Genomic DNA, 24050 nt, shown 5'->3' on the forward strand with positions numbered 1-24050 from the left:
CAGGCGGAGCTTCCTAACTGCTCAGCTAACTGTTCTTGTGTTCCTGTGTGTAACATGCTTTCTAGATACCTCTGTCCCTAATGCCATGCTCTGAACACATTCTTATAAAATATGGGACCCAGGCCTGAACAGAACAGTTCAAATACAATCACCAGTGCAGAAAACACCCCAAACACCTGCTGCTTTCAGCTGCTTCTAAAGCAGCAGCCCAAGCCTGCATTCAGGGCAGGTGCCATACTGCATATTTTGGCTTAGGTTAAACTTGTGGTCAGGTTACATGTCCCAGGCTCTAAGGGTAATTCTCATTCAACTGCTACCAGATTAGTTCTTTCCAAGGATTAAATGAGACTTTATATAGCTTCACAAAATTTCATCTATTTAGTTTTGGCCAAATGTCCCAGCTTAGAGAGATTATTTTGAATCCTGATTCTGTTATCAATGGTCAAAACACTTGGGACTTCCCAGTGGTTAAGACTCCGTGCTCCCACTGCAGGGTGCATGGGTTCGATCCCTGGTCCGGGAACTAAGATCCCGCATGCCATGCGGCGCAGCCAAAAAAACAAGCAAACAAACAAAAAAAACACATACTGACAAGAATTACTGATGTCATCACTGCTGGCGAAAAACAAACTATATAAGTGTATTATTTATATAGTATTAGTATTATTTATTAGTATTAATAAATACATTATAACAATTACATTATTAAAAATAATGTTATTTATTAGTATTATTTATATAGTATTATATATAAATGTATTATTTAGCTCGTTTGTGGGCTTAGTTTAAATTTATCTCTGACTAAAAGGTTCTCCATCATACGATTACCTGAAGCAAGCACTAGGCTGGAAAGCTGCTCACCTTTTGAGTGGTGATGCGGATCCGGGTGAGGCGGGTGGCAGAGTGACAGTGGTGTGCAGGAAGTGGGGACATTCAAATTTAAGAGCCCACATCTGGTAAGCCATTCACAAAACTCAACCCAGTTCACAAATACGGGTTATGAACATGAAAATTCAGAACTAGTGAGAAACAGCCTTCATTTCAAAGGTGTTTCAAGTCAAAAATTAAAAAAAAAAAAAAAAGAGAGAGAGAGACTTCTTTCCCCAGTGATCTTCCCTCTGAGTTATTTAGGGTAGTCTATAGAACTAGAAGAGAGACTGGTCTAAAATACCCCATGAATTCAACCACCCAAAAGAGAAGAGCCTGCTTGGAAGGTAGTTTTCAGATTTGACATTCAGCAAGAAATGGGAAAGGGGATTGGTGATGATTAATGAGGGAGGGACACAAACCACAATGAAGTCATGCTTTGGTTCAAAAAGCAAAAGGTATCAGAGGAATGCACGGCAAGTGATCATTAGCTGGGTATCCTGAGAGGACATAAGAAATACATGGTTTCTAATTCAATCAGGTTATAAAGGTGAAGAAATTGACAATTATTTGGCCCAAAGCCTATGCCAGAAGCGTGTTGTTTAGAGAAACAAAGTAGAAATGCTGGTAACACACTCTCAGTCCTCGCTATGGTTTAGGAGTATTTTCTCTAGTGATAAGGCTGAATCAGGAAACAAGCTGGATAGAGGAAGGAAACTGGGAAGGTGGGGGAGGGAAAAAATGAGAGAAGGGAAAAAAAAAAAAAAGGAGTATCAGGAAGTTCAACGAGATAGGAACTAACAGAATTTGTTTTTCAGTATCTCCAACTTCAACTTGCGACCAAGTGAGAAAAGACACACACACACACACTTGTGCCTCTAACTCCCAGCAGGCACTGGCCAGCACAAGTACCCGCTGCAGGTCTCATGGGGCCCTAGTAATTTCAGTTCAACACATTCAATCATTTCTTTGTCTCCGTAGGAAGTGCATACATCTCCAGTTTAGGCGTACGCCAATCCAGAGTTACCGTCTTCCCGTGAATATAGTCAGAGTGTAGTCCCTGAAGAGACAGGAAGGCTTTAACTTCTAGCGCAATGAAAAACAGTCAAGCCTGTGAAAAACTATTCCAGAGTGAAATGCAATGTTGGAAAACCAATTTCTGGCAAACAGGATTGATTTTTAAAAACATAAAACGGCATAAGCAAACATTCATTCAATAATCCTTCCTCAAAAATCTACTATGGACACTAGTGGATTATGCTTGGCATTGGATTGAAATTAGTTGATGGAATTTTCCTGTTCTCAGAGAAGAGAGAGTTATTTACTGATCAAAACATTTCAAAAAGAAAAAAATACTTCAAATATCAACCATAAAGCTATACAAGCCATGATTTTTAAGATGAGTAACAATTAAGTCTATTTTTTTAAAAACAGAAGTACAATGAAATTTCAATTTACTGAATCCCTACCGTGTGCCAAGCACTGAACAGATCACACACTGGGCCCCCAGGAACGAGTACAGCATAAGTCCTCTCTCTTTAAGTAGGTCATTGTCCAGTGTATGTGATAGATGAGAAAGTCTACATGTAAAAATACAGTGGATCGGGCTTCCCTGGTGGCACAGTGGTTGGGAGTCCGCCTGCCAATGCAGGGGACGCGGGTTCATGCCCCGGTCCGGGAGGATCCCACATGCCGCGGAGCGGCTGGGCCCGTGAGCCATGGCTGCTGAGCCTGCGTGTCCGGAGCCTGTGCTCCACAACTAGAGGGGCTGCAGCAGTGGGAGGCCCACGTACCACAAAAAAAAAAAAAAAAAAAAAAATACAGTGGATCGATTTCTTCATTAAATGTATAAAGGTCAGAGACAGAATAGAAGGCGTAATTTAAACTTCATAAACGTGTCCTGGACATCTTGAGTTTAGCTTGGGTTGTTGTTCTGTTTTGATGTGAATTTCTTTTTATTTCTACATATTACAAGCAACTCGTACTACCCTCACAAAGAAAATTTTCATTTTAAGTGATTTTTTTTTTTTTGGATTGGGAAGAGTTTGTTTTGTTTTGTTTTTATGCATAGTCCTGGATTTAAAGTTTCTTTATGGTTCAAGGACTCCTGTGAAAATCAGATGAAAGCACTGGACTTTATATATCCAAACACACATGCACAGAGACCCACATACAAATTCTCTGCGCAATTTAAAAGAGTTCACCAACCTCCCCATAATGAGCGTACCCCGAGACACTGCCCAAAGAGCTCTCCTATGCTGACACATTACAGATGGCAAACCTGTCACATTATGATACACCCTATATTTACATATCACTGTACGGTTTGATATACTTCCAGAATTACTAAAGTAAATGACTTAACCGATAGCCTTGGGCTTTAGAGACATCAAATGATCTGATTCTACAAGGCGTTCTCGAAAGACCCATGAGATAGAAGACATAAAATCTAGCATGGAAACGTGCAGGAGGCAGGTCACTGAAACTACAATCAGCCCTTAAAAACCTGGGTATTGATCATTACTGATATGAGCAGACTCAGCATCAGACTGTGAGCGATCCAATGATCCATATACATGATATTCTATTTCAGATCAGACAATTCAATTAGCAACAGTGATTGCTATGGGGAGGAACTATGGTGGAGTGAGTGTGACTACAAATGGGGCCAGCATGAAGGAGACGGTCGTGGTGAGGGAACAGTTCTGTACCTGAATTCGACAGTGGTTACAGGATCCACAAACGTGATGACATGGCATAGAACTACACACAGATCGCACCAACATCAGTTTCCTAGTTTTCCTCTTGTACAATAGTTAATAAGATGTAACCCCTCTGTACTATCTTTGCAACTTCCTGTGAATCTATAATTATTTCAAAATTAAAAGTTTTTAAAAAACAAAAAGCAAAAAAACCTCATGACTGGTATTAATTAAGGGCTGCTAATGTTTTGGGGATGTGTGTGTGTGTGTGTGTGTGTGTGTGTGTGTGTGTGTGTGTTTAGATCATTCAGTTCATTTGAGAGACAGAAAATACACAAGTAACATGGTACCTATGCTCCAGGAACTCAAGCTAGCTTGTTCTTAATTCAGCCTGCCTACAGCTCCAATGACAAAGTAAAATGTTCCCAACGCTGGCCCAGGCATTTGGTAATATGCTTCCAAACCCCTAACAGTTCAACTCTGATTGAAGGCAAGGTAGTGACGTTTTGAAACTTAAACTATTATTTTCAGCAAAATGAGAATCATTTTCCCACAAAGTTCTGTTAAAGTATTAACTATTTATGTCTCTGGCAAAATCTCAAGTAAAATTTCTACATCATAACTAGATCATTAAGATGCAGATTTTCTTTCTTTTTTTTTTTTTTTAACACAACAAAAGTTAATTAACATTGGCAGTAGTGTGGTATAGGGGAAAGAGCAGTGACTTTGGAGTCAGAGGGACCTGGATTTCAATCCCATCTGTGCCACTTCGGAGCTTGGTAACAAACCTTTCTGAGCTCCTCTGCAAGAAGGTCGATAATGATGCCTACTTCATAAGATAGTTATGAGGATTAAATAGAGAAATAAGTGTCTAGCACAGTGTCTGGCACACCGATGCTTAGTAAAGCTGCTATTTCTATTATCGTAACAGCCAGGGGTTGTAGAAATCGGCGGGCTGGGCTTAATGTGAGAGGAATGATGCGCCCCTAGCCTGGTGTGGACAACGCCCAGGGTTCTTTAAACCTAGATGCAAAGACAGGATCAATATCAGCACCTTACCCAAAGCACCCAGAGAGGTACTACAGCTTTAACATTTCATACCACCATGGTTTCTGAGACTCCAGAATCGACCTCCAGCAGCGCCTTGGCCTTGGCAATGCCAAAGATTAACTTGAGGCCAATGTTGCTATGGGGGTCAAGGGAGTAAAACAAAGCAATATTCCTTCCAGCTGAACACTGGAGCCAAAAGAGGTTGTGTTTTCAAACAGATCTGATCAAAGGACTCCAGCCCTCAGCTAGAAGGGCTGTTGTAATTAACATGGTAAGGTTTCTTAGCAACGGTTTACTTAGCAACAACGAAGGTACAGGTATGCCTCAATAAAAGCGAACTCAATATATGAAAATCCATATGCGTGTAAAAGACAAATTTAAAAGTGACTGCTTTACAGACAGGCGTTTTATTTGGTGCCTAAAAAATGTGATTAGATTTAAGTACATATACACATGCAGGTGTGTGTCAAATGTAAAATACTGCAGAGATAAAAGAAACGAAACTGAGTTATTTGTAGTGAGGTGGATGGACCTAGAGTCTGTCATACAGAGTGAAGTAAGTCAGAAAGAGAAAAACAAATACCGTATGCTAACACATATATATGGAATCTAAAAAAAAGTTCACTAAGAACCTAGGGGCAGGATGGGAATAAAGACACACACCTACTAGAGAATGGACTTGAGGACACGGGGAGGGGGAAGGGTAAGCTGGGACAAAGTGAGAAAGTGGCATGGACATATATACACTACCAAACGTACAATAGATAGCTAGTGGGAAGCAGCCGCATAGCACAGGGAGATCAGCTTGGTGCTTTTCGACCACCTAGAGGGGTGGGATAGGGAGGGTGGGAGGGAGGGAGACGCAAGAGGGAAGAGATATGGAAATATATGTATACGTATAGCTGATTCACTTTGTTATACAGCAGAAACTAACACCATTGTAAGGCAACTATACTCCAATAAAGATGTTAAAAAAAAAAAAAAAAAAACACTGCAGAGGCCCCATGCGCTCCCTGCAGCACATGTGGCAGTGCCACCAGCGGCAGCGGCATCGCACCGGAGCTCCTCAGAAATGCAGAATCTCAGGTCCCACCCAGCCCTTGTGAAACAGAACCCACAGCTTAACAAAAGTCCCAGGGGATCTGTGTACACAGGAGGATTGAGAAGCCCTGCTCTAGGCAATAGTCCTGACACTACAGCCAGAGGCTCCACCTGCAAAGTTACCTGTCAGGGCCTCTACTAGTGGTTCTCAATCCTTACTCCTCATTACACGGTAGAATAAACACCTAAATCAACTGGATATTTTTTCTTTTAATTAAAAAACAAAACAAAAACAAAAGGGCTCTCTCTTTTTTTTACGTGCTGATGCCCAAACCCTAACCCAGACTTTGGATTTCATTGATCTGGGGTGGGACCCTGACAAGAGCAGTTTTTTTTAAAGCTCCTCAGCCCATTCTCGTGCAACCGTGGTGGAGAAGCACGGCTCTAGAGCAGGAGCTGCACCTTGAGAGAACACAGCCTCTCCACCAAGCAGGATATTAAATACATCAGCAGAATGAGAGATTAAGATGGGCCTGGATATCATTCTTGCACAAAACACAGAATTATATCAAGGTTGGTCTTCTCCACACCAAGTGTACCAAAACAGATTTTCCCTGGGCTAGTACTAGGGAACTGTTTCTGGAGCTCCTCAAATACAGGGGAACGGCTCGCTTTAACAAGATCATAAACGACTATACCTCCAAAAAGTCAAGTACTGCGCAGTGTTGAAAAACCTTATGGCACCTAACACCAGTAAGCCCTCAAATAGATGGCGATCAGAGGACGAGAAACCTCTCGTCTCCTATAACAAAAAGCTTTCCTGTGCTTACCACATAAATTCTTTTAAAGTTCTACCAGAAGCCCGTAAATAATATTTCCTTCCCCGATCTGTTCAACTGTACAATTTCAAAGAGGATGCTGGAGAGAGAGGACGCGGGCTGGGGGCAATGAAGGCTGGCAGCAGGGAGAATCAAGTAATCCAAGAAGGCAAGGATTCGGAAAAGCCGGTGCGGTGGGAATGCACACTGGGAGAGCTGGGACACAAAGACAGCCCCCGGGGCCCAAAGAGGGGCGTGGGGCTGAGGTCAAGGCGCAGGGTGTGGCCAGGCGGGGTTGTTAGGGCAGAGCAGAGGCTCAGAGAGCATCCCCGAGGGTACCGAGGATGCAGGAAGGAGGGGAAGCCTGAGATAAGCCAGGGCCGAAGTCCTTGGTGAACCAGGCAGAGGGCCTAATCCACATCCCACAGGAACCAGGGAGGGGCGGAGCACAGGTGTGACCAGAAGCTGGGTTGTCTGATGACCCTGGCTCTTTTCAACAGCCTCCTGTGAATGAAGCATCCAGTGCAGCCTGAACTCGGGACGCCCCCTCCCTAATGACCCACCTGCCTGGACGTAACCCAGCAGAGCTGCAGGAAATGCCGCCCAGCAGGCCCCGGGGCCCAGGCCTCCCTCCTCTGTCCTCACGGCTACACATGCAGGAGCAGAAAAGTGCTGAAAGACTAGGAGTTTGGTCCTAACCTACAAAGGAAGTCACCGAACAAAATTTCCAATAACCGGTAATTCTGAAGTCTTTGAAAATTATATTAAGTAACAAATAGCTACCATCCTGGAAAATTTTCTGACAGTCTGGAGAAATGTCAGAAATAGATGAAACACATCTTTTGTGCTCTGTAGCCATCAGGGCCTTGACTAGGAACCAATAAAGGAACGTGAGTATGACACATCAGATTAGTTGAGTGGTAGTTACCATAGCTAGTGAAAGCAACCATATATTTCAGATTTTCATAGATATCAGTAAGATCAATTTTAAATATTTTTATCCCATTATCTCCAGAAATCCATATTCTAAGAATCCTAATATTTTGATATCCAAACGACATCCAGGGCTGTCTCTTACAGTTGGAAATGGCACAGAGAACTTTGTGCTGTATTACAGAGCCCAATTTAATAGTTAGGATCGTGAATTACGGATGCACCCCATTCAGGGTGCAGTTTAGTCACTCGATTCTTGTCTTCTAGTTTTGAAACAAACAATATTGTACAATGGAGGAAATGCCACATCTAAATCCCTTCCAGATTCTCCATGCCGATCCAACACTGTCTCAAAATGCTTTTCAAGTGGAAGAGCCCAGGACTGAGCGTGAGTCTGACAGTCTTCCTCATAGCCATGCTCCATGCAATCTGAGCAAAGCGAGCAAAATGGCTGCCTGCAGCGCCTCCCTCTCTCGTGCAGACGGGAGAGACGCTGGCCCCTTTGAATCTATCAGCAACAGGCATTCTTCCCGGAGGTTAGTCTAGTCCTCACACCAGGAGGGAAAAAACCCCAGAGAACACACATTCTTTTTAAAGTTCCTTATAATACATATCATCTATCAAGTATTACTATTCAGAGGATACCATTTAGCCTTTGTATGAAGCCTCCAGAAGTTTTTTTTGGTAACTTTGCCTGGAAAGTACTATGAGTAATAAATATACATAGTTCTATACACAGTTGAAAAATCAATCGTATGTGGTTTAATACCTCGGGAGTCTTCTTATTCTGTCTTTTCCCAAAAATGCAGTCAAGATCTGTTTGGCTCCGAGATGAGAGATCCTTCCCTAGAAAAACATGATGCCTTCAGTAATACATTCTTTCTAAAATAAAGAATACAAATATAAACTATGAAACTCCTGAAAGCAAGATGGGTTTTGGAAAAGAAATAAACAATTTTGTAAACTACTGACCTTCTGTTTCCCCTTCACAGATTACTGCAATTAAATAATTTTAAAATCACTTAAAAATCAAATAAGTGAACCAGAACCCTTGACTTTCTCTTAATGTTAGCAACAGCCCAGAGCATGGAGATCGAGAGGAAAGCTCAGTTCTAAAGCAGCTCTACTACTGGTATGCCTTCAAGGTATGATTTCTGGGCCTCTGGGCTCCCCACTTAGAAAACAGATCCCGTTTACTTCAAGGAGACATGAGCTACTTACTTAGGATTATGAAATGCAGGATAAAAAAAAATGCTGCTAAGAAACGTAGCTCCAAAACCCCACATGAGCACAGGAATGAGAACATACTGCATTTGACACACAGAAGCTCAATAATTAATTGAATGAATGAAATTTTTTAATAAATGCAAATGAAACTCATTGCATTAGGGTGAAAGGGTTTCAGATTTTTCTCTTTAAATTTTTTTACTGTAATAGCTATATCATTTTTAATAAAAGGATACATAATAAGAGTCGGAAATTAAACGGCTTCTGGCAAAAACAGTGTCCAAAGGATCCTTGATTCTTATTAAAAGCCCTAAACTCTTTAACTTAATTTCAAACCCACAAACCAACTAATTTAAAATTCACTTCTTCGGAATTTCCACTTCTACCCATAATAATACCCTGTGAGCGGCGGACCAAATCTAGTCCCATTTGTCAACTTCATGGTAAACGTATTCTAAAATGTAACTACTACATATAAAGTCTTGAGGTTCTGGGGGAGTGAGGCTCTGGGTTAGACACCAGAGTCTTTGTTCTGAGTTGGAAGCCTGAGTTCCACTGTCACAGACCCACTTATCTTCTTGGTTTCCTGCGGCAAACTGACTTGGCAAAGTACCGTCATGACCCAGAAGGGTTCCAGTTCACTGACTATCACCGGGGCATTCAAATATGATATTGCTCAGTGACTCCATGAAATTAAAAAAACAAACACCCTTCGATTTAATGCAAAACCAGGCGCCAAAACCAGTTTGCTAGGCTGCAGTACCAGACTCATGGGTCCAGTCAGTGCAACCTGTGCCTGTTAGGAGGACAGGCTCACGTGTGGCTCTGTGCTGCTCTCGCCCCGCTTCCTGAGGTGGAAATACATGGAGCTTCCTGGTTCTACCTGGTTATTACGTAGAACCCAGACCAAAGACCCCAAAGGAAAGCTACTCAAGAGCAACATGAAGCCCATCCCACATGGGAACTCAGAAAACGAACCAGAAAAGTAGGGAATAGAACTGGTGGGGAGAAGTAGACAACGTTCATGAGGTCTGAGATCTATTCCAAGCTTTGCCCTCAGCAGAACCCGTTATGCACGGCAGAGCACATTCGGGCGGCAGTTTCTAGTTCAGAAAAAGGAGTTGTACTGAGTTCAAAATACGTGGCAGCCACCCATCCCTAAGCTAGCTCCTGAAATGGAAAAGATACCCTAAAAGAAATGCAAATGACAAGCTCTTTTACAGCAACTGAACTAAAAGGAACGCTGGAAGGATTAAGAAAGGGAGGGTACATGCAAGGTGACAATTCTAAAACCGGATGTCCAAACATGAACACGCAGTGATGGATGAAAGACAAATCTAGAATCACAGGGAAAGCTGTCAAGCTAGTAGAGAATGTACCAATGAAGGCACAAGTGTTTCTAAAGTTTTGGTGACGGGTTCTCGTAACAGAAATGTCTACCCTTCAGCAAAGTTCACTTAAGTAAATGTAGAAACCAGGATTGTTACAGGCCTTGCTCTGGATTTGATCTGAAAAACAAAACACAGAGAAGAATTAACAGAGACCAATGGAAAGGAACTTAAAGGTAGATAAAACTGTGAAGATGGACGTGATGTTGAAACAGTTATTAGTTAATGGTCCTGGCTGAATAGTTTACAAATGTTATAAAATTATGGCCAGTTCTGCATAAAATACACATATTAAAAATGAGTTTGAAAGTTATTGGCCTCAGTTCTGAATGATGGTCAAATTACAGCAAATACTGTTGATAAACTTGTCTCTTAGAGAAAATGACAATCAAAAAACTGAACAGAATAGGAAGTATATGTTGTCTGCCTGGATTTGGTTTATTTATCTGCCAGTCTTCAATTGGCCGTATCATTTCAAGAACCAAGGAAAAAAGGCTCTAGTAGCCAAGCTGATGTAACCAAGTCCATGAAAGGATGATCTGATACTTTCAGAGCGCAGCACTGTATTTATGATCATTTTAGCTGTTGTTCTAATCATGAGGATTATCAGGTGCTCCTGTCTATCAGTGCAGCAAACTGGAAGAGAGGAACATGACCGCAGCCAGACACCCTTACAACACCAAGAAGTCCACATGAGAAGCAAATAAAATGATAAAAAATAAACGTAAGAACTTAATAATCATGGAAATTTGGAACCTCTTAGTTTAAGGACAAAAGTCACATAGAGCCCAAAAAGTGCTAAGGTGGAAACTGTATTATAGCACTGTATTATATCCAGGACTCAAAAAACTGAGTTTTTCTACTCAGAGTAAAGGGGCAAGGGTAAGAAAATGCAGCTTTGAGAAATATGTTTGTTAAATAAAAAACACTGAAGGGTTACATAGGTAGCTTCACTTGCTTAGAAAATTCATTTGCATTCCCCAAACAAGAAGGATAAAACAAATGATACTATATTTTGATTTTGTCTTTTAATGAAAACACATAGGACTGATAATAAGCCTAGGACAGAAGATTAAGAAAACTTCACTGAAAGGGTAATAATGTGAGAAAATCAGGAAACCTGAGAGAATCAGAGCAGGGGGTAAAATAAGTGAGACCCTCACAACCAACAATAAGACAGTCGGAACTTGTTAAAAGCCTGCAATGGTGCTACTTCACAGTTAAATGTCCAAAGAGCCAGAGCCAGAAGAGGAAACGAAACACCCATCACCGGAGCCTGACAGCAGGGGGCCAGCTGGGCCAGGACACTACAGTCCGCCTCCAGAGCAGGAGCCGACCACGCGGACACGCACTCTTGAGTGTAGTTTCCTTGTTTAAGAAGTGAAGCATCACAAATTGTCACAGGAATGAGAAGCCTGAATAAATTACCACAGTGAAGCCACACAAGTACAGTGTACACAACCTTCCACCCACCCACCCACTGCATGACTGGGAGCAACAAGCAATGCTCTCTGGACAACTTCTCACTGTATAATATTAAAAACCTCGAAAACGGCCTTGGAGAAATTTATATTTTCCCTATTTTTTTTTCTCTGCAGATATGGCCTTGCCAAACATTTTTCAAATTAAAAGAAACCACTGTTGAAGTTAGGCTTTTAAATAAATATGGATGAAACTAACATTTTGAAATTATGTAATAAATGATGTCAAATTTAAATTATAAATTTAGGACTAGAGAAAGGAATAATTATGTATCAGAACTAAAATGCTACAGTCAATATTTAGGCAGTAACAAGTTTTACAATGCTATTTGCTACTGTAATCTTTATCTTCACTCTTCACACCAAGCTAAATAAAATGCCGTCTTTCCATGTTTTAGTTTCCTGGACCATAGATGGAGTTACAGTGTGAATCATCCTCATTAAATAAGTGAGTTAGTTACTGTACTATGAGCATACCCATGGGCAAAAATCCTTATCATCCACTATGCTGAGCAATCAAAATGTCCACACAATGGCATCATTTCTGGTAAGTTCTAAAGCACAACCTATTTTAGAACTCAACAATGACTTAAAAATCTTTCATTTCACAAAAATGGAAACTGAGGCTAAAAGAGGGGAAGAGGTTAAGTGATTTGTATGAGACAGTCATGGCCAGAATCCAGTTTCCTGTGGCCTAAGATAGTCCTCCTTGGAGGAAACTGAGAGTTTATCATTCACATCCAGTGACAACAGCTGCTCTACAAGGAAAGATTTCTTTCAGTAAGTTAAAGAACTTTAAAATAAACGTTTGGGGGACTTTCCTGGCGGTCCAGTGGTCCAGCATGGAGGCGCTTCCACTGCAGGGGGCATGGGTTCAATCCCTGGTCAGGGAACTAAGATCCCACATGCCGTGCCGCACGGCCAAATAAATAAATAAAATTTAAAATAAATAAATAAGTAAATAAAAATAAACTTTCATTGTGGATTGCTGAGATGGACAGTAAATGAGTATTTTCTTCACTACCTGGATTTCTGCCTCCCTCTATCTTTCCTATTTATTCCCAATCTGCAATTCCTCTATTTTCCACTCAATCTTCTCTGCTACCTTTGTGACAATATATGTTGTGTTACCCTCCCTGCATACCAATGCCCCCTGCTCCCCAAACAAGGCTAATAAATAAGCAAACCTCATTTTAAGAGAGAGAAAAGGAAAGCATAACACACCAAGCAGGTTGATAGGGTCACCTGGCAAGGGCGTGGCTTAACTAGAAACAGAAAGGAGATACTCCCGGCGTCCATTAGATTAAAGTAGATTAAAGAAAGAGGTTTATCCCGGCTTCGGCAAATGCTTCAGATGAAATCATGCATGTAGTCAGGTACTAAAGGAAAATGAGAAGATTCTATTCTCAAAAGTCAAAGCTTAAAAGGCTGCCGTACTACCCAAAAGTCACAGCACACTTTTAATTTCATTTTTGCTCAGCACCCCTCCCGCTGTATCTATTTCTTTTTTTTTTTCTATAGGGTCTAACGAGAAGGAGGGATATTTAAGGGCCTGGGTATGAAGTGACCATTTAGCCTCTCCCGACAAGGACAGAGGGGCCAACAAGGATTGTTTTCTCTCCTGCAGCAGGTCAGGGGTGGAGAGGAACCCTGCTCAGAAGCCATACAGGAGAACGACAAAGAAGGTTCTACCCTGACAGAAAGAAGAGAGGCTAACACGACGAGCCAGACAAGCCCTACCTGCCAGGACGGGGAAGGGGAAGCCCGGTCTCTCCCTGCACGCGTCCCCGAAGCTAATCGGCTCTCTCCTCCCTTCAGCTCTGCCATGAGCCCTCCCTCAAACCAAACCCAGTCTACCTTTCGGGGTCCTGGCTCCAAATGAGAGCCACCATTAACAGTTTAGAGTAGTGAGAATTCCAGTGCCCACTGCTATTCAGCAGGGTTCTAGGCGTCAGGGAATTCCCAAGCATGCCAATGAGACTAAAGCAAAGACACGTGCTTTTCCTGGCATACAGAGGTAGAAACATACATCCACTCTCCCATAGACGAACCATCAAATGGTGCCTAGATAACATAGTTATCATACTTACACTTGAAGTATATTAATGTAATAAATAATGTTTTGTGCCTGAAAAGTACACTTCGTACACAACACTGTTCCATGGCAAGACACCTGGAGAGTTGGTAAGTTCAAGTTAAATGGTTTCTTTCCAACACAAGGCTGCCACCTAGTGGTTACAGAGGACACCCGCACCCACGACTGACTGTGTGGGTACAGCACTGGCAAGGGAGTGGGGAGGTGGTGATGAAGGAAGACATGTTTTCTAACACTATTTTTGCAATGACCGTGGAACACCTAAGTTAACACTACATGAAACACAGAAACGGTGTGGAATAATAGAAGAGTCAACTCGGGAGTGAGATTTCTCATACTAGAGATCTCAACATGGCGCATAATTCTCTAAATTGGCACATTTTAGGAGCTGTTCAACACCGACAGTAAGCTCTGAAGAACAGGAAAATGTAACTAAAAATGTTGAGCGATAAATTAAAATTTTCTGATCTGGCCACGTAAAGTCCCTTTTCTCCTCTAAACAGCAAGTCAGCTTCCACACTCAGCTTTTTACCAAAGGACTTGTAAATAGTCTAAAGCCGAATCTGGGGCCCACCTCAGAACGAATGAGTCCGCATCTGCATCCTAACAAGACCCCCGGTGACTCACAGCAAGAGTTGAAACGTCAGCGCTGCTTTAGATCAATCCAGTCAGCGCGGCCCTCCTCCCCCATTTTGTAAGTAAAACAAGTGATGCCGGTGAAGAGCTAAAAAGGCTTCAAGAAATCCAGTGTGAACACAGAGATTTCAAACAAGTAAAGAAATGCTTAATTTTACCTTTCGTGAATTTCATATAATGAACACGGTTTTTGGAGATTTTGGACTTCACTTCAAGGCTGAAAGATTTCTTCTCCTTGTTGTCTGAGGAGTCTTAAAAAAGCATGAAAAGCATTACGTTAAACTCTCTGCATCCCATTCTCATTCTCTTACAGTGACACAGTCTTATTTAAATAAAATCCTATGAGCCCTATTATTTATTAGTGAACTCTAAAAATGATTAGAAATATTCTTAAACTGTGTACTATGGATCTGGCAGGGCTATTATTCTCAAGAAGTTTATAACATCTTGGAGGAAGAGAAATGAAAACCTCTGTTCACACAAAAAACCTCCACACAAGTGTTCATGATAGCTTTATCTGTGATAGTCAAATACTGGAATTAACCCAAAATTCCTTCAATGGGTGAATGGCTGAGCAAATTCTGGTACTCCCTTATATGGGAACACTACTCCACAATAAAGAGGAAGGAGCTGTTGATACTGTGCAACAACCTAGATGGACTTCAAGGGCATTATGCTTAAATGAAAACGTCAATCTACATACTATATGATCCACTTAGACTCTAACATTCTTGAAATGACAAAACTACAGAGTTGGAGAACAGATGACAGGTTTCTAGGGCCAAAGATGAAAGTGGAGTTTGGAGGTTGGAGGGGGGAAAGGTGGGTGTAAATACAAAAAGGCATCATGAGGCGGCTCTTCTGTGGTGATGAAGCAATTCTATACCTAGATTGTGGTGGTGGTTACATGAATCTATACATGTGATAAAATTGTACAGAACTACACACACACACAAATGAATGAAGGCTAAAAAAATAGTGAAAACTGACTAAGGTCTGCGTTCTAGTTAATAGTCAACATGAGTGTCAATTTCCTAGTTTTGATGTTAGGCTACGGCTATCTTAGATGTCACCGCTGGGGGAAACTGGGTGAATGGTATTCAGGACTCTTTCTACTACTATTTTTGCAATTTCCTGTAAGTCTATAATTGTTTCCAAATAAAAAGTTCTGTTAAAAAGTGAATAACGGTAAGACAGATTCATGATAATCAAAAACAGATCAGAGATGATAATCAGGTAGAGCGTGAAGGAACAGAGCTGGCACTGAGCCACCGCCTCAAACACCAGATTTCACTGGAGGCTCGCCGTTCAGGACAAAAACAACAACGAAAACAAATCACTGAGGAATAAACTCATGTGGTTACTCCTTTGACAAAACAGGAAAACGTGAGCCAGAAAGCAGCCTTAGTCCTTTGCCTGAAATATCAGAGCACGCAGATCCGGGTGAGAGTCAGTGACAGGATTCTCAGTAGCTGCCTGTGTTCCCTCATCTTTATCTACTTGTCAAGTTTAGGTAGCAGAAAGAGCACATCATAGGTAGAAAAGAGACTGAATTTTCCTATGGTTATGTCATAAGGAAATATAAATACGAGGTTAGAGAAAGGAGAAAAAAGGAAATTTTCACCTTCGTAGTGAAGCAAAACAAGCACCTGTCCATTAAACACATTAGCTAAGGGTAACCCCTCCCAGGAAATCAGTCATTTCAAAAGCAAAGTGTAAACTACAGAGCAAGGCTCTGAACAGCGTTAAGGTAGATGTTTCAGGCTTTCAGACAATGCCTAGCACAGCTTAATCACATCAACAACCTGAAACATCCTCCTCCGCGGTCACTTCCCAAGATCAGCTTGGGACTTTTTCAAAAACATCCCACCAGGAAACTTTCTGCTCTTTTCTGTGCCCAAACACTTTACATAGCACATAACATTTTCAATTTTGATGTTCCAAACACAAACTACCAAGCACAGTACCAGCTTGAAGTGGCTTTTACCCACTGAAGGCTTATTTAAGCACCGGGCGCTGGGCTGTAAGCTTTCTGTGCCATCCTGCATTCCATCTCGGCAACCGCCCTGGAAGGTAGCTGCTAGGACTAATAAACCGACTTCACAGGACACTGAAGCAAGAGGGGTAAAATAAGGCCCATCAAGGCGGTGGCTGTGACGGAACTGGAACCCAGGCAGATCTGCATGAGAGCACACATCCTTAACCCCCACACTGTGTGCCAGCAGAGCTGCGCTCACACTTCTGGGGACGTGAGAACCTCCTGGGAGCTTCGCCACCTTCTGAGCACACAGCCTAGCCTTTCCAGAGCAAACCCGAGGTCGGACACGTCCTAGGGGAGCATTTTCTGCCTGGCTGTCCACACACACGCTTTCCTAAAGCTGCTCTGTTCTGTGTGGATGTATCAATCTGCTCCTCCTTCTTTGCTTCTCCCCTGCGTCCTCCTCCCACTTTACACAAGGGGAGCACAGCTCTCCTCTCACCAGGATCAATAAGGAACAAGCCACAGTACTGGTGTCATGGAAGCGTCCTTTAATCAAAGCTGCAAACCCAGCACTTCCAAAAAGGTTTTACTGTTCTAATAATTATTTATCAAAATGTATTATTTCCTGGTTTTATGCATTATAATCTACTAATTAATAAAGACAACCTAATCCAAAGTAAAAGTATTTACCCTTAGGCCTTGGGGCTATGAGAAATAAACCCAAATTTTGTATGTGTTTGTTTTGTAGCGGAGAAACATGACAGGGTAATGAATTTTTCAAAGTTCAAGCAAAAAAATATCTTAACATATTATGGGATACATACAAGGGAAATATTTCAGAGGAAAAGAAACTAGGAAACATAATATCTCTGAATATTAAAGGACTTACTTTTCTATTTCTAAAGAGATGACCATGGATATCAAATTGCTCTGGTATTTAACATCCACTGGATACAACTGGGACTGACAGAATGCTTTTATTTTAAAATGCCAGTTTTCCCAATAGGCAGATATTATATTCTTTGTAACTCTTTAAAGCTCTGATTAAAAACATTATAGATGTCGATCTAAAACTGTGAGATAGGGTATACTGTTTTTCGAAATTCCCTCAGGAGCCCTGGGAGCAAAAAAATTTGAAGATCCCTGTCCTAAACCACACCTTTGTGGATGACAGGTTATCAGCATCCCAGTTTATTTCCAAAATATTTAAAATCACAAGGGACAAAATACCTGACAGAAGTCAAAGGCATTTCTTAAAACCATGAGATAAGTCTATCAAAAAGCCGAGTTGAGTCTGGGAGTAACTAACTGAGATAGGATAATTTTTAAAAATGAAATTTTAAAGAATATAGAGATTTTTGTGTCCCACAAAGGAATAAGGGTTATTTCTAGAATCTTTGCAAGATTCTATGAAGAGAACGGTATAGAATTTCTGTTTAGTTGAAAGGCAAACTGTGTTGATTCGGTAAGCAATGTTAAGGAACTAAAAATATTATTATACCAGAAAAATACGTTACTAGGTTATCATGTCGTCTGCTTGTCAGTTTTAATTCAAGTAATAAGACCAAAAATTCATTTGGATGAAGATACTGTATTTACCAAAGATGACTTGGCAGAAAAATAATCTCAGCTCTCCAGATCCATTTCCTGGCCAGCTTTTCTGTTAAAGGACTATTCTAAAGGCTGGACGGTACTGAGCGAGACGGAGGCAAAGCTAACAACAGCCCTGTCCCTACCGCAGAGGTGCAGCACCCTCTAGTGGTCTTGAGGTGGAAGTTAACCTATAGATCAGTAACTCAGTTAATGATTTACTATACTTCTATGGCTCACGCAGAAAAAGACTCAGCCTGCACAGGTGATCCTGTGGATGGGGCTGCACACGGACAGGCACCACCACCTCGAGTCTGTTATGCCCTCACCACCTTCCTGACAAATAACACAGGCTTCCCCGAGTCACTTTCAACACTTCCCTGACCGCCCTTGCGGGAATCCATCAGGAAGGCCCGGCTGCGGTGATTGTGCTCAGCCTGGGCAATCAGCACCAAGGGACCTGTCCCGAACCAGGGTTTTCATGGCTATTACAATGGCATTTCTCAGTTAGCAAACAGTAATCACGATACCATCAAATTGGAAAAAAGTAACTTTCCAGCTATCACTGTCAAATCTCAAAAGCAAACTGCTCAAAAATCTGCTTTCTCTTTTCCACAGCTCCAAAAATGAATCTCATAGCTCCTTCCTTTATGGAATCCTGGTGTGATAATTTCTGGGCATCCCTATCACTTGAAAAGTTACAAAGTATTCTCTAACTCAGTACATCAAAGGAGAAAGTTATGATACCAAACAAGGTGAGAATTTTCCCTGTTCAAGAATGAACGTGTGGGGCTTCCCTGGTGGCGCAGTGGTTAAGAATCCGCCTGCCGATGCAGGGGACACGGGTTCCAGCCCTGGTCCGGAAGATCCCACATGCCGCACAGCAACTAAGCCCGTGCGCTACAACTACTGAGCCTGCGCTCTAGAGCCCACGAGCCACAACTACTGAGCCCACGTGCTGCATCTACTGAAGCCCACGCGCCTAGAACCCGTGCTCTGCAACAAGCGAAGCCACCACGTTGAGAAGCCCGCGCACCGCAACAAAGAGAAGCCGCTCGCCGCAACTAGAGAAAGCTTGCGTGCAGCAATGAAGACCCAACACAGCCAAAAATAATAAATAAAATAAAATAAATTTATTTAAAAAAAAAGACTGAACCTGTGAATGCCTCTAGGTAAAAGAACCCAGACGCAAGAGCTTCTGCCTCCATGACGATGGTCACAGTAAAGGCCACCTCAAGTCTGACACCTTAATCATGTCATTGAACCTGTTTACGAAAAGTGATGGCTATTATACAACACCAGGTTTTCATTAAGGTAGACATTGATTCCCGATACTCAAATTTTTGCATCTGTCCTCTTTAGTTAACCTTCATTACAGGTTTAACATGACATAAATTACACTTGCCATGTTTTACCTCCAGAAAAGGGCCCATGCAATTTTCAGGACTCTTTTATCGCCACAAACATCACCACACGTAGGAGTACTTGAAGTCTGTACAATTAGTTATAAAGCAAACCCCTCATTACCACCTCCAGGGTTAGAAACAGAACACTAGCTGCATCTAGAAGTATCCTGCAGTCCCGTGCCTCTTCCTTCTGTAACAGGGGTTCTCAGCCTCGGAACTACTGCATTTTGGGCTGAATAATTATTTGTTCAGGGCAAGGAGGAGAGACACAGCTGTGCTGTGCATTGCATCAACAGGATGTCTGGCTGCATCTCCAGCCTCTCCCGACCAACGCCAGTAACATCCCCCCAGCTGTGATCACCAAAAATGTCCACAGATATTGTGAAATATCCCATGGGAGGCAAAATCATCCCCAGTTGAGAACCACTGTCCTAACAGTAACCAATACCATGATTTTGGGGATAACCACCCTTCCCCTTACTTTTTGTTCTGGTTTTAACCATTCTGGGGGGAGAGAAAGTGCCTAAAGCACAATGGACTCACATACCTGTGTAACTACCAACTGGGTCAAGAAACAGAACAAGAATATCAGCCCAGGAGTTCCCCATGAGCCCCTTCTCAATCCCAAACCCCTCCCCCTCCCCAAAGGTAATCACTGTTGTGACTTTCATAGTAGAGTACTCATTTCTACTATGAATAACTTTATAACAAAAGTTGTAACAAAATAACTTTGTTATAACAAAGTAACAAAATAACTTAACCACCCAAGTCTAGTACCTAAATATCAGATTTCAGCATTCCATTTGAAGTTCTATGTAAGTGGAATCACACTGCATGTTATGTGTCCCACTTCTTTCAATCAACATTGAGTTAATGAGAGTCTGCGACACCAGAAGCAAACTACAGCCTGTGGACCAAATCTGGCCCACCACCTACTTTTGTAAATAAAGTTCTATGGGAACATGGCCACATCCATTTGTTTATATATCATCTCTTGCTGCTTTCATACGCCAACAGCCAAGGAGTTGTGACAGAGACACTTCGGTCTGCAGAATACCTCTATCTGGCCCTTTGTGGAGAGTCTGCCAAACCCTGCCCTACACTCACACATGTAACTGTACTTTATTCTTCATTTCTTTGTATTGACAAATGTGGCAGTCTACTTTTCCGTTCTACTGTTGGCAGACATCTGGGTTATTGCCAGTTTGGGGATACTACAGATAGCGTTTTAAGTATTCTTTCCTTCTGACTGAAGGATGTCCATCCTTGAAAATCTCCTTTATTTATGGCCTACTGGTGGTCAACTTTCTGTCTGAAACTTTATTCTTGAAAGATGTAATTGCTGAATGTAAACGTCTAGGTCGCCAGTTACATTTCCCTCAATATATTACTCCAATGTCTTTGGCTCTCGCTGTTCAGAACTCTGCTTTCATATGTGACTGTTGCTTCTTCGAAGATGATGAGTATGTTGTCTGTGGCTGCGTTAAGGATCTCCTCTCTCTCTCTCTCTCTCTCTCTCTCTCTCTCTCTCTCTCTCTCTCTCTCTCTCTCTCTCTCTCTGTGTGTGTGTGTGTGTGTGTGTGTGTGTGTGTGTGTGCTGTTCTGCCACGATGCTATCTTGTCACACATCTGTTATCACATTGGCGAGCAGAGACTTTTAATGTAATCTGCATGGATTCTCTCCATTTTCCTAATCTGTGGATTTGCCTTATCACCAGTTCTAGACAGTCTGCAGCCCTTATCTCCTTAAATTTGTTTTTCAAAGTACCATTCAGTCAGAACAACTCTTTTTTTTTAAACTTTATTATTATTTTTTTTTTATTTATTTTTGGCTGCGTTGGGTCTTCATGGCTGCACACGGGCTGTCTCTAGTTGCGGCGAGCGGGGGCTACTCTTAGTTGCGGTCAGCAGCTTCTTACTGTGGTGGCTTCTCTTGTTTTGGAGCATGGGCTCTAGGTGCACGGGCTTCAGGAGTTGCAGCACGCAGGCTCAGTAGTTGTGGCTCACAGGCTCTAGAGTGCAGGCTCAGTAGTTGTGGCACATGGGCTTAGTTGCTCCGTGGCATGTGGGATCTTCCCGGACCAGGGATTGAACCTGTGTCCCCTGCAATGGCAGGAGGGTTCTCAACCACTGCGCCACCTGGGAAGCCCCTATCTCCTTAAATTTTGCCTCTGTTCCATTCTCTCTCTTCTTGTGCTGCTGAACTTTTATTAGATATTAGATTTTCTCACTTTATCCTCCATCTAAACTTCTATTCCATATTTCCATCTTTTCGTCTTTCACACCTACATTATGGATACTACCTTCTAATCTATGGTCTACACTTTCTTCAGCTGTGTCTACTTTATTAAACCCAACAGCATATCCAGTATCCAAACCTGTGTGTTAGAAGCCACCTAAAGTCATCAATAATGCAAACTTACAAATACCTGATGGAAAAGAAAAAGCTTAGGAAACAAAGAGATTTGGATAAATTTTCAGATAAATCCCTCATATCTTTGCTACTCTCTCTCAACTATTCAGGAGCTGAAAAAAATTGGGAGATCTAGTTATTTTCGTATTTACTTCATTTCTTTCTCTCACACTAGATTTGAAGTATTCTTCAGAGGGGGAATGAGTCTTTTTATCTATTTCTGTATCCTTAGTCTTCAAATAATACCCTCCAGAAAGTGAAGAGACAACCCACAGAACTGGAGAAAATATCTGCAAATCATATGTCTGATAAAAGACTTGTACCTGGTATATATTAAAAATCCTTACAAGTCAACCATAAAGACACATAGCACAGTTTAAAAATGGGCAAAAAATCTGGATACTTCTTCAGAGAAGACACACAAATGGTCAATAATCACGTGAAAAGATGCTCAGCATCATTAGCCGTTATAGAAATGCAGATCAAAGCCACATGAGACACCACTCCCACCAACTCGCACGGCTATAATCCAAAAGACAGATAACAGAAAGTGCTGGCTGAGACGCAGAAAGATTAAAACCCTCATACACTGCTGCTATCACCCAGCAATTCCATTCTAAGTATAAACCTAAGAGAAATTAAGATATATGTCCACACAAAAACTTGTATGTTAATGTTCAAAGCTGCATTATTCAAGATAGACAAGAAGTGGAAACAACCCAATGTCCTTCAACTGATGAACAGATAAACTGCAGAATATCCATACAGTGGACTATCATGTGGCAATAAAAAGGAGTGAAGCACTGATACATGCTATAACAAGGATGAACCTTGAAAACATTATGCTAAGTGAAAGAAACCAGTCACAAAAGACCCATGTTGCATGATTCCATTTATATGAAATGTCCAGAATAGGCAAATCTTTTTAACATCTTTATTGGAGTATAATTGCTTTACAGTGGTGTGTTAGTTTCTGCTGTATAACAAAGTGAATCAGCTATACGTATACATATATCCCCACATCCCCTCCCTCTTGTGTCTCCCTCCCACCCCTCTGGGTGGTCACAAAGCACCGAGCTGACCTCCCTGTGCTATGCGGCTGCTTCCCACTAGCTACCTATTTTACGTTTGGTAGTGTATATATGTCCATGCCACTCTCTCACTTTGTCACAGCTTACCCTTCCCCCTCCCCTTGTCCTCAAGTCCATTCTCTACGTCTGCGTCTTTATTCCTGTCCTACACCTAGGTTCTTCAGAGCCTTTTTTTTTTTTTTTTAGATTCCATATACGTGTGTTAGCATACGGTATTTGTTTTTCTCTTTCTGACTTACTTCACTCTGTATGACAGACTCTAGGTCCATCCACCTCACTACAAATAACTCAGTTTCGTTCCTTTTATGGCTGAGTAATATTCCATTGTATGTAAGTGCCACATCTTCTTTATCCATTCATCTGTCGACGGACACTTAGGTTGCTTCCATGTCCTGGCTATTGTAAATAGTGCTGCAGTGAACATTGTGGTACATGTCTCTTTTTGAATTATGGTTTTCTCAGGGTATATGCCCAGTAGTGGGATTGCTGGGTCACATGGTAGTTCTATTTTTAGTTTTTTAAGGAACCTCCATACTGTTCTCCATAGTGGCTGTATCCATTTACATTCTCACCGACAGTGCAAGAGGGTTCCCTTTTCTCCACACCCTCTCCAGCATTTACTGTTTGTAGAGTTTTTGATGATGGCCATTCTGACCGGTGTGAGGTGATACCTCATTGCGGTTTTGATTTCAGAATAGGCAAATCTTTAGAGTCAGAAAGTAAATCAATGGTTGCCTAGGGTGGTTGGGGGAAGTGGGGAATGAATACTGCTGGGTACAGAGTTTCTTTTGGGGTGATGAAATGTTTCATAATTGGTTCTGGTGACAACTCTGAATATACTAAAAGCTGCTGAATTGCACACTGTAAATGGGTGAATGGTAGGCATGTGAATTACACCTCAACAAAGCTGTTAACAAAAAGTGCAGCGACTCCCTGCCCCGTCCCCTGACCCCGCACTCTTAGCTGGTTCTTCTCATTTTCCTTACTACATGTTTCTCAATAATATTCTCATGCTGCTATTTCTTACCAATTTTCAATTGACTTCCAAAAACAGAACTGAGGAACAGGATGCAGTTTTAAATTGGCAACTGAGTGTGGACCTTGTTGAGAAGGTGCACAGAAGTTATCTGGGGGAAGAGTGTTCTAGAGAGAGGGAGGAGTCAGTGCGAAACCCCAAGGCAGGAGCACGCTTGGTGTATTCAGAAGGCAGTGCAGGAGTCGGTGTGGTCAGGATGGAGCTGGTAAGAAGCGGGTGGGTAGGAGACAAAGTCAGAAAGGGAGAGGATCCATATTGTGTGAGGCTGCAAGTCCGCTGCAGGGGCTTCGGCTTT

General features: G+C 41.9%; 1 protein-coding gene across 1 annotated transcript in view; it reads right to left on the reverse strand.

Annotated features, from left to right (window-relative positions):
* The window catches only part of PINX1 (PIN2 (TERF1) interacting telomerase inhibitor 1), an 83892-nt gene that overhangs the window by 50638 nt on the left and 9204 nt on the right, over positions 1-24050 (reverse strand). The window contains exons 5-6 of the mRNA XM_081238189.1: positions 14397-14489; positions 8181-8257 (exon numbers count right to left, since the gene is read on the reverse strand). Of these exons, the coding sequence (XP_081094315.1) occupies positions 8181-8257; positions 14397-14489 (170 nt within the window). The remainder of the gene's footprint in view (positions 1-8180; positions 8258-14396; positions 14490-24050) is intronic.

This window comes from Mesoplodon bidens (genome assembly GCF_964165515.1).
Source record: "Mesoplodon bidens genome assembly, chromosome: 6".
Taxonomy (NCBI): Eukaryota; Metazoa; Chordata; class Mammalia; order Artiodactyla; family Ziphiidae; genus Mesoplodon; species Mesoplodon bidens.